The sequence below is a fragment of the Lissotriton vulgaris genome, chromosome 1_1 (genome assembly GCF_964263255.1).
Source record: "Lissotriton vulgaris chromosome 1_1, aLisVul1.2, whole genome shotgun sequence".
Lineage (NCBI taxonomy): Eukaryota > Metazoa > Chordata > Amphibia > Caudata > Salamandridae > Lissotriton > Lissotriton vulgaris.
In genome coordinates this window covers 1,278,143,496-1,278,155,578 of record NC_141685.1, presented here as the reverse complement: position 1 = coordinate 1,278,155,578, position 12,083 = coordinate 1,278,143,496, and the positions used below count along the sequence as shown (strand labels likewise).

General features: G+C 45.0%; 1 protein-coding gene across 2 annotated transcripts in view; it reads left to right on the top strand.

Moving 5' to 3' along the window:
• The first annotated feature begins 2,132 nt into the window (after positions 1 to 2,132).
• Positions 2,133 to 12,083, top strand: part of COPZ1 (coat protein complex I subunit zeta 1) — a 234,236-nt gene continuing 224,285 nt past the window's right edge. Inside the window, exon 1 of one of the 2 annotated variants that reach the window (XM_086964906.1) lies at positions 2,133 to 2,424. In XM_086964906.1, coding sequence (XP_086821032.1) covers positions 2,407 to 2,424 — 18 coding nt within the window. In that variant the 5' untranslated portion in view covers positions 2,133 to 2,406. The remainder of the gene's footprint in view (positions 2,425 to 12,083) is intronic. The other variant, XM_086964914.1, reaches the window with a different exon arrangement.

Genomic DNA, 12,083 nt, shown 5'->3' with positions numbered 1-12,083 from the left:
TGGTATCTCATGTAGATGCCACGATCATGTGTAATGGATCGATCACTGAGAAAGAGTGGTTAGATAACCAAAAGAAAGACAATGTACTGGAAAAGGTATATGAGTATTTAACCACAAAATGGCCTCCAGTTAGGAACTTTCAAGCTGAGCGAAGGTGTTTCCAACAAATTAATGATGAACTAACTATTGAAAATGGATTCCTTAAAAGGCATGACCTTTTCATACAACCCACAATTTTGAGGAAAAAACTAATACATCTCGCACACAAGGGCCACTCAGGAAGCACTGCTACTAAAAACATTTTAAAGGCATATTATTGGTGAGCAGGTTTAAACAATGATGTTAATACTTACGTGGATAAATGCGAACAATGCTTGAAAGCAGACAAACATTGCAGAGTGAATAAAGGAGAAGTACAGATGATCGAAGTACCTAATGGACCATGGTCAAAGATAGCATTACACTTTGAAGGACCGTTTAATGTTTTACAAAGTGATTGCAAATTCTTAATAGTACTATCTGATTACTATTCTAAATGGGTGCATTATGAGTTTGTACAGAATATAACTACTGAATCGGTGATATAGTTTCTAAAAAAGATTTTTGCACTTGAAGGGCAACCTAAAATTCTAGTTTCCGACAACGGAACCCAATTAGTAAATCTAGGAATTAGGCAGGAAAAAACGCTATTATATAGTCCTAAGAGCAATGGGCAGGTGGAGAGGATGAACAGGTGCTTAAAAGAAGGAGTTGAGTTACCGATTGCTTCAAATTTGTCCATTAAAGAATACTTAAGAGAAAAGGTTAGCAGCTAAAACAACACTACGATGATACAACTAAACATACACCTTTCTACCCGATGAGGTGGAGAATATGTAACAATGAGCTTACACCCAAATACAATGAATGGTATGAGAATAAAACAAAGACAAAAACCATAAATGACGATGTGAGCGAAGTGAAAGAAAAGATAGTATCTATGCAGAGAATAACTAAAAGATATACTGACATGACAAATAAGGCTAAGGAGAAATTGATAGAAAAAGGAGATTGGGTTATCGTGAAAAAGTTGTACAAAGTTGCAAGGGGAGAGTCAGTTTTCACTCATCCGATTTGTGTAAAGAAGGTTTCTAAGGGAGCAGTGTTCCTGGGAGGTAAAGGATGGCGAAGCAAAGATGATGTAGTAAAGTTAAAGGCTAGTCAGGAAAAAATAATAATGAATGGAAGGTCAAAACTAATGGAAGGTGGCAATGACAGCATATCTGATGTTGAGGAAAATGTGTCCTGTGACCAAAGTTTTTATGACATGAATGAAAGCCATAAGTAGTCTGATATAGACAATGCTGTCAACGATAGTTCAGACAATACTTTCATTGAGGATATGAGTGGTACTCTAGACCAGGATGGGACATACGACACGGAAGGATGTAGTGAAGTGCAAAATGTAAATCAAAAGATTACCGATGCTACTATCACACAAGCTGAACTCTGCCATACGGCGCAGGCACAGACTATGTCTGGGAGAGAAGTTGGGTTTCGAAACGTTTTTATGACTATGTAGTATTTTCATCTATTTTTCTGTTCCAAATATCAGGGGAAAATGAGATGTTGTATATGTTCTATTGTAGTTTCGTGTTACTCTGTGTAAAATGCCCTTTCGTTATGGAAATGCTCTATAGTCTGTTTTCCATTTCACCCTATGGTGTACGTCACTGTGAGGCACCTCCGAATGTTCGTTGCTATAAATGTGACGTCACCCTAACTGTCCGGTCAGACGCCTTTACCCTTATGACCTGGTCAGTCTGTTTTCCCCGTGGACCTCTACTTGTATATTCTTGTAATAAATTTACCATCTATACGAGTCATCTTTCCTTCCGCAACAGCCTCCCCAAAACGATTGTGTCCTTAGGTAATGTAACTGGTGCTCATGTAAAGCGCTCCAATATCCTCCGGTTGAGTTCGTGCCTAAAAATCTGCAAAAACACAAAACAGATGGGAAGGTACTCCCTGCCGTAGAATTAGCGCTCTAGTCTTTTGTCTAGCAAAAACTCGTTTGACCAATGAACAGAAGTCAAACGTAAACCACGTCAAACTTGAGCTACCTAAAGTGCCACGCCACTCGTAAAGTATCCGTGATCATTGAACTACATTGATTAGTCTCAGTTCCTGAGAGGAGGCGGAGTGTGTTCTGAAAGTTAATCGACTGCTTTCTAATCCAATCTATTTTCAGAATCTACCATAGGTTTAGAGAGACTTCAAACACGGTTTTTCCGGTTAACGTCAAACGTTTTAATAGCCAATGCGAGGAGCGAATTTGACGTAGTAGGCGGGGTGTCAGAGAACGATTGGCAGCTTCCTTAGCCAGTCAGAGGATCGGATATCCCCTGCTATTCCACGTCGGCGAAGATGGACGCGCTTATCCTGGTAGGGTGAACGTGGGGGATGTAAAGAATGGATCTCAGCTTCTTTCTTGTCTGGGATTGGGACACTGGGTGGTTAATTATGGCGATACCACTCACACTCCGGGCTTGCAGACTGTGAAGCTTTTAGCTCCATGGCTTGAGCCCCCGTTCTTCTGTTATGGTCTCAGATATCAAGGCCAGCCGGTAGAACAGTGTGGGGATGGGTGGAGTAACCTTTGCAGGTAGAGGAGGCAGTACATATAGTCCATATCTAAATACAGTAGGTTTCAATATGCATATATTAGGGTATTGGTGTTTGGGTTTAACATGAACTTTAAATATGTTATGTATTCATGTGTATCTGATACAGGCTTTCAGTTCTCCGGTAGATGAGAAGTTGCCAAGTTGGGGGTTGAAGATGAAGGAGTAAACTGCTAAAGTGTGTAGGGACATTAACGGCTTTCTACGTACTGGTGACCGGCAGTTTACCTTTGATGGAAGAATTAGTGGCCCGTGATATTGAGAGTATTAACGAGGTCTGCGTTGTTACCGGTATGTGGCGTCAGTAAACGACGGGTGGGGGTACCACGTCTTCGTTTTGTGACCCAAAATGGGCAAGCGTTTTCTGGCTTCAAAACTACTAGTTAGCATACTGATAACCATTCCTGATGTTTGGCCTAACAATGATATTATAGAAAATTACATGAGATCGGTTCTCTGTCAGAGGAAATTACTCTTTTTAACCTAGAAGGTATCGTAAAGGATATAACATAATTAAGTGCCGTGTAGCCAGACTCACAAACACAGCTTTACTACTCCTGCAGCAGCGGTGAGTCAGTCAGGCTGTTCAAAAGTTCGAGTGGACATTTTCTGGGGGGCGGGCAGGTTTATATGGTGTGAACTCGACCCGAAGGTATTGGAGCGTTTTACATGAGCACCAATTTCGTTACAGACAGGCACATTCATTCTGTTATGCATGTGGAGATTAAGTGATTTGTCCAGAGTCGCAGGATGCTGAGTGTCCCTGCCAAGTCTCGGACCTGGTTTACCAGTTTCGAGGTTGACTGCTCTAGCCGTTAGGCCACATTAAAGGTCTGTTCGGGTACTTTTCCTGCTTGGGCGGCTGGTATTTCTCTGATCAAAGATTCCGTCTGAAGCTCTCCCCCCCCTCCCCCCTTCTGAACAGCCAGATGACAGTAGACTTGTGTAATATAAAGGAGTCAATAGGCCGAGGTGTAGATTAGGTAAGAAGGTTTATTAAGAAGTATCAATGAAGAGTTATAGTAGAGTCCCACCAGGAACAGACTTCCTGTTGCTAGAACACATCTCCCTTCTTTGCAAGAAACACAAACAACATTGCCACTGCCCCATGAATATTCGAAACATGTTTGATGTAATCAATAAAAGAATGACAGATGGACATTTAGCTATCTGATAAAGAATGCATGGAACAAATTAGATGTAATACATAAGAGACCATGCATATAAAATCACAGAATAAAAGATAAAACTTGCAACCTACACACCTAAAAGCACAAAATCATAAAGGAGACACCACCACATCTACCCTATGTCAAAAGAACAAAAGACAACACTTCACTCTACACCGCCTCACATCCCAAACCACAATTTCCAGATACCACCAGTTGACCAGAACATCATGAAATGCAGCCAAATGAAAACACACAAAAAGCGGCGCAGCAAAGAACATAAAGAGCTGAAAAATAAAATGACTGGCATCACCAATTCAGATTGCAGATGAAAACGGGTGACTTAAACTACGAACAGTCATCCCACATAACACATTTCAATGAAAAAGCTTGTAACTAAAAATGTAACATAAATATAAGGCATTGTCATTTAAAATGCCAATAGCTCAAACTCTGGTAAATGCGAGACCTATTGCATTGTAGATACTTGTTAAACTCAGTAACACTGTCTGGGAATTGATATGACCTCATTAGTACTATTTTAATATCTAAATATAGCAACACGAAACAAAAATGTCCAGCTTTGCTGAGGGCCTTTCACTGCACAGCAACACGTGTCACTGGATTTTGAGTAACTTTTGAACACTTTGAGCTAGAAACCATTTTTTGATTCAAATCTGCAAATTATGTGCAGACAGTGGATTATGTGGCAAAAGCGGCAAGGCTATAATAATGTGGAAAATCGCCTTATCTGCCGATCGCATAATTCCAGTGGCTTATAACAGACCTCAACAATCATAGCTGCTTTCACCAGCCTTCCAGCCACTTGCGCTCGTCCAGACTCCTACTTGCACACAAGCCACACATGGGGAAAACCAGATCTGGCAGGCGTGCCTTCTCCCACATCGCTCCTAAGGTGTTTGCCACTATACATAACAACCTACTCTGAAAACCAAGCTTTTCGAGACGAGTAGTCCCACTGTGTCAAGGGCTTGGCTAGACTCACACCTCGGCTACAAGATACCCTCCTGGGAGACAATGAGCGCTACAAATCTGCCGGGCAGGGTTGCAGTACATTTAATAGGGCAAAGTCTACATTTCTTTAAATAGAACAATGCCTAAACTCCGTAGCCGTAAAGTAAATGAAGTCAGGACAGAATGTGGAGTTCTAGACAGGCGTGACACGCACCAAATGGGCAGCCCATGCACCACTTTACGAAAAAAGAAAACAAGGGAGACCCTACTCACAAAGGAACCAGGGTAATGTGCAGAATGTGGAGTTCTAGACGGGCGTGACACGCACCAAATGGGCAGCCCATGCACCACTTTACGAAAAAAGAAAACAAGGGAGACCCTACTCACAAAGGAACCAGGGTAATGTGTTTATCCAGAAAAACAATGGTTCCTGTGGCATATCACTTTGTAAATTATTTGATAAACTGAGACTTGATAACAATCCAAGACGTACTTGGAGGCGAATAAGACTCACACAGTGCCTATGATTTTATAGCGGCTGTCCTACAATTGATTTAAATAATTGCTCTGAGTCATGTCTCCTTGTAAATAGCCACCATTGTAACCGGTATAGTTCACTTAACTGTACACACGTTGTCTTTTGGTTACTTCACAAATCACTGGGGACACGTTGCACTTTGTATATTGTATTATATGTCGCAGTCAAATCAATTTTATTCATTTTTGTTATTTGAAGCATAAAAAAAATGGTTTGAAACTGATATAATTGTGTTTCTCTCTCCTTGTTGCCACCCTTTCTCTAATACTTGGATTGTTATCAAATCTCAGTTTATCAAATAATTTACAAAGTGATATGCCACATGCACCACTTTAAGCAGAGCGTTTCTGAGTCAGCTGTACTTTTAATGGGGCAGAGGACGTTTACCGAAATGACAGGCTATAGCTGTGTGACACCACCTACCGGTGCACAAGAGTACTGGCTTAAAGTTTCCAGATAAAGTCTCACCTCTAGGAAATATTCCCTAAAGTTAGTAATCTGTGGTTAGAAGTATCCATAAGAAACGGGTCACTTTGATGAGAGGAGAAACGAGACCTGGTAACAGTGACAGAACAGACCGAGAATAGAGGAGGCCGAAGACAAATTGGGGACAAACAGTGGCACAGAACAGACGCATGTAACACAGTAACGGAGATTTAAGTCACTTGGGACAGAGAGTGATGCACCTGGGCTAAGTGACTAATAAAGACAGTGAAACTAAGGGACACGAAAAAGAACAGCGACACCAGGAGCCCTACAATAGAGACAGAGGGACACAAGGGGTCAGAGAGAGGGAGATTATACAGTGGGGCAGAATACAACACAGCGCGACATGGGACACACATGGGAAAAGTGACGAAGAAGAGACACCTTGGGATACAAAGTGACAGGGAGGAGACACTCAGAATAGAGAGACACCAGGGGTCGGACACGGGGAATACAATCAGTGGAGCAGTAGAGGGCAGACTATAACAGAACAGAGACACAAACCTGAAGACATCCTGACAGAAGTAGAGATGAGCACACACAGTGAGAACCTATACAGGCAATGGAGAAAGTAACAAATTACCTAGCAGGCCGGTGCCTCCAAGGCCGGTCGAATCTGGTGGAAAGTATGTGGAGTAGCAAGTATAATAATCGTCACTCTTGGTACTTGCACCTATATGTGCATAATGGCTAATATATAGCAATACACATATATAACAAAATAAAGGAGGGAAAGCAATCGCCTAATTTGTGCATACAAAACAATTTGTAGGACAGAAATAACAATAGATGATTCAACTAGAATCTTTCATCAGTCTTCCAGTTCTTTCGAAAAGGGTGTCTGTATTCCTTATATATTGCGCAGCCCAAAGCGGCCCAGCGAACGTTAATGTTCGCATCCTCCGTACAGAAAGGCATTAAGGGCACTTTGTACCACCAATGTGTAAAGTTTGATGTATGCGATTGCCACGCTCGCAAATCGAGACTTGTACATAGCCTGAGTTGGCTCTGAACGCGCGCAAGAGACTGACTCACTCGGCACAGCATTTAGCGGCTGCATGCCCCGCCCCTTGTTAAGTGGGCGACTCCACAGAGACATAACAATCGATGCAGAGTATTCACGGAGTATGTTTGAAGGAAATGGTGTTGTCTATCCAGCCCCGTCTGTATGCGAGCATAAGAGCCCAGCCCTGGCGAGAAACACTGTCTCAGAGCCACGTTGAATGAGATTAGTGCTGGTAAGCCAAGTAAAATAAACCCAACTTGACTACGCAGCAGCTTGTCTGTGACGTAATCCGTGGTTTAAGAGCCATCCGGCCTCTACCGCGTCGTGTCCTGTTCCCATCATCTTAGAGTCTAGGCATGGCCTCTGGTTCGCTGGCGTCCCGTGACCACGCACGCGCAGTCTCATCTCGCTGGATTCCTGTGCGCGCTCTTTGCAGCTGTGACCACTGTCAGTGCGACAAGTGCCCTCCCACCTGTGGAGAGAGGCTGCCCGAGGGGATTACCTGCCGAGGGAGGTCGCCAAGTGACACCTGAGCAGCGCCGAGGTCTTTGCTCCTTCCACAGCCCGAGTGGGTGGCCCGTAGCTGAAGCCTTAAGCACGAGTTTGAGTCTGTGGGGCGGGTCCTTTCTGATGTCTGACCCGGTAGTAATTAAACAAGTCAGTGAAGCCCCGCGTGACGGAGCCTGTAGCCCGGTGAGTGGGGTGGGTGGTGCTTAGTTGTAGGGGTGTGTGTGTGTGTGTGTGCATGCGTGTGTATATGCAGTGTGTGTGTGTGCGCGCGCATGCGCGAGTGTGGCTGTATGTGTGTGCGCGCGCGCGATTGAGAGAGGCGAGAGGCTGACTTACTGTGAATGTGAGACAGGAGATGTGCACATGGCTGGGCGTGCGCGCCGAGGACTTGCGCGTGCACATCCCCTGCCTCACATTCCCAGAAGTAGATGACAATAGATGCTTCGCTGGATGCAGTGCTTTGCACTGCTACACCAGCTCGACCTAAAAACGGGTGACTTAAACTTTGTGCAGCCATCCCAAGCAACACATTTAAATGAAAAAATGGTTGGCTTAAACTTAGCGCAGTCATCCCACACACATCTCAATCAAAACCGGGTGGCTTAAACTTTGTGCAGTCATCCCAGCAACAAACACCTCTATCAACAAGCATTTGCAATGCAATAGGTCTCACATTTAAGCAACTTTGAGCTATTGTAAATGACAATGCCTTTTATTTATGTTTTGGTTTTTAGAACATAAATAAAAGGCATTGTCATTTACAATGCCAATAGCTTAAACTCGCGTAAAAGCGAGACCTGTTGCATTCCCAAATGCTTGTTTACTATCTCTTTACATGTTGAAAGCAGCCGCCCACCATTTCCTTTAGTTTTCATTACTTTAGTTTTCATTACTTTTGTTACAATCGCGTCAACTGCAAGGATGCCACAATTGCATAAAAAGTAAAGAAATAGAAAACCACTTTTTTCTTCTAGTTCTTACTTTTGATGCAATCATGGCACACGCTCGGTTTGCTGCGATTGTAACAAAAATAATAAAAACAAAAGTAAATTATGGGAAGCCGATTTTAGCATGTAAAGAAATAGCCAACAAGGGGCTTTTAAAATGTGTGCGGCAGGGGTGCTAAAACAAGTACATGTGGAACTTCTGTGAAAGGTGCGCGGCAGGGAAGACACAAAGAGCTGCTGCGTTCACGGCTATGAATCCAATGGAGTGAAAAAAAGAGTGCAGCAAACACAGGAAATACGATCAGAAAATAAGGGAATATGTAACATGGGTGGTTGCCACAAAGTGAAAAACATACCCAAAGGGGGGCCAAAGAGCAGCGTCTTGCCAATAAGAACAAAGGAATTAAGAAAGGTACAAGTAGGAACAAACAGAAGTGGTGGGTGTGGCCTAACCAACCTGACTAAATACTACAAGACTCGAAGAGCAGCACATGCGGGCTGCTAAGCTCGACCTATAAAAGGGTAACTTAACCATCATTCCACACAAAGCTCTCAGACATCTCAACTGCAAGTTATAGTAACACATAAAAACGGATGATTTACCTACACCCATCCCACAACCACACAATTTTGGCAGACAAGAGTGACTTATCCACAAGCAGTCATCTCAAACACAACAGACATCCCAACTGTTCTACCTAGAAATGAGTGACTTATAAAAATACAAGGTTGTCCTGCACAACAACAGAGATGGGTGACAAACTCTCGCCCCCCCCTCCCCCATCAGCAAGAACGGGTGACACACACCATAACAATCATCCCAATCTCAAACAATACAAAACGCTGTGGTGGCGTTGGGTGGCTCCAGGTATGTGCGTGCGCCAAACGTCGCTGTGCCGGATGCTGAATCTTGTGCCAACTAACTCCTTAACCTACTCCACGCTACATCAATAACCAGGTAAGGGGTGCTTGCGAGTAATCCACAGATGAACTTGCAGCCCATTCAAATGCTACTCTGTGATAACCGCACAGCAACAAACAGCAAGCCAGTCGCACTTGTAACTCACTAGCTGTGCAGATTTCTCACCTTGGAGCTATAAGTAAGGCTACATCTTTTCACTACAACACATGCCAGTAGGTGTAGATCCAAAGCTGCCAGTTTTACTACTTGTGAACGATAACTGCTAAGCCAATCAAACCATCTTGTCAGCTCTACTATCCAGTCTGGAGGAAGTTGAGCTTGTGATCTGCTGGATCTGGACCGCAACATGCTTCCAAGTGAAGGAGATTATAATTGAGAGAGACAGGTATACGCCCTGCCTGTCTGATGTGGCAAGACCTGGTGGGGCTGCAGGTCTTCCTGTATTTCTCTGTCCTTGACCTTTAGTCTCCTTAAGTTCCAGTTTAAAGTTTTTTTTTCCTTCTTTTTTTTCTCCTATGGTCTTTAGGCTTTAATTTCTTGTAGTCTTGTTTCTAAAAAAAATACATTCTTTCCTCCAGTGCATTAGCAGAGGTGATAATTAGGTAAGAAAGTTTATTAAGTAGTTTCAGTGAAGAGCTATAGTAAAAACCCCCACCAGGAGTAGCCTTCCTGCTGCTCAACCCATCCTCCAGCTGTCACTCACAGACCTCTAACATCCCACTGCATCTCCACGCACCAACTTTCCACACCACACTCACACTGGCTGAGCAGCAGGTATAACACCGACTTAAGCTTCTGTGATCGCAGCAACCAATTGGGCAGATCTACTTTTTATCCAGGCGGGTCGGCTGGATATTCTGAAATGTATTTATTTATTTATTTATAAATTTATAAAGCGCCTGGTGACCCGGAGGCATCCCCGCGCTATAGAGCTGTGATATCCAAGAGGAGGGGGGACCGGAAGACTATTTGGGGAATAAGAAAGTTTTTAGTTTTTTCCGGAAGAGGGCGTGGCAGGGTTCCAGACGCAAGTGGCGAGGCAGTGCGTTCCAGCCTGAGGAGGCTTTGACCCAAAAGCGACGGCCACCGGTCCGAGCCTTCTTAAATTTAGGGACGATGGCCAGATGCTCGTCGTCCGAGCGCAGTGACCTAGGGGCTTTGAAGGGGGCGACCAGGTCTTTCAGGGCGGCCGGGCCGGCACCATTAATGAGTTTGTGACTGGTGCACATTGCTTTAAACTCAACTCGCTGGCGAACAGGGAGCCAGTGCAGGGCCTTGAGGGCTGATTTGGCAGAGGCTCTAGGGGGGAGGTCCATTATGAGCCTTGCCGCGGCGTTTTGTGCCCGTTGGAGTTTGGCTAAGGTAAACTCCGGTGCACCGAGGTAGACGGCGTTGCTATAGTCAAGTCTGGCTAGGATGAGCCCTTGAACCAGCAGTTTCCTGGATAGCGGAGGAAGGAGAGGGAGAATTTTGCGGGTTGACCGCAGGAGGCCAAAGCATGTTCCAGCGGTCATGGTTGCCTGGGTCTTCATGGTGAGGCTTGGTTCCAGCCAAACGCCTAGCGTTTTGACTTCTGTCTTTGGAGTGGGTATCTCACCAAAGGTGTCCGGCCACACCGAGGCGGGAATTGATGACCATTTGTTGCCCAGGAGCATAATTTCGGTTTTAGAACCGTTCAATTTTAGGGAAGATTCGCACATCCAGGAGTAGATGTCCTGGAGGCAGTTCCGCAGGCTGTCTGGGTGTTTATCCAGCTGGGAGAGGGAGACGACAAGTTGGGTGTCGTCAGCGTAGTTGACAATTTTGATCCCATAGGGGGTCACGACGTCTTCCAGGGGGGCCATGTAAACATTAAACAGGGTGGGACTAAGTGAGGACCCCTGCGGGACTCCACATGTGAGTAGAAGGGGGTCTGAGCGAGAGTTGCCGTCCCACACCTGAAATGAACGGCCTGATAGGAAGGAGTTAATCCAGGCGTGTGCTGAGCCCACAATTCCTGCCCTGGCCAGGCGATGTAGAAGGACACGGTGATCCACCGTATCAAAGGCGGCACTGAGGTCCAGGAGGATCACCGCCACTGATCCTCCTGAATCCAGAATGCGCCTTGATTCCTCAATGACGGAGAGGAGGGCTGTGTCCGTGCCCTGGCCGGGCCGAAAGCCAGTTTGAGATGGGCGCAGGATTTTGTTGGTCTCAAGGAATTGGGAGAGTTGGGAATTAACTAGTTTCTCCGCCATCTTGCTGATGCAGGGAAGGAGTGATATGGGTCTATAGTTAGACATGTCGTCAGGATTCAGATGGGTTTTTTTTAGCAGGGCTTTGACAACCGCATTTTTCCAGTTGGGCGGCACTGTGCCTTGGCGCAAGGAGATGTTAATGAGATCCCTGATGGTAGTGGCTATGCTGGGGGCGGCAGCTTTTAATAGTCTGGCCGGGGCTGGGTCAAGAGGAGAGCCGCTTTTCATTTTGGCTAACGTGGCGGAGACCTCAATGAGGGAGGTTGCTCTAAAGGAGGACAGCCGCGGGCTGTTAGTACAGACCTCAGTATCAGTGGAGTTGTGGGGGGTGATGCTGGGGAGAGAGTCCAGTATTCGCGAGATTTTAGAGTCGAAGAAGGAGGCAAAGTCATTACTTCTGTCTGGGGGGGCATGGGAAACGGTGGGTGCTGATGGAATGTTGAGGAGTTCTTTGACAATCAGGTACGCTTCTTTTGTGGAATTGGTGGCGTTTTGTATTCTGTTGTCATAGAATCCTGCCTTGGCAAGTTTGAGAGCTGATTTGTAGCGTCTAACTGCACTATTGTAGAGGTCTTTGTTACTGTGGAGCCAGTCCTTTCTCCACTGCCTCTCGGCCTTTTTGCACTCTTT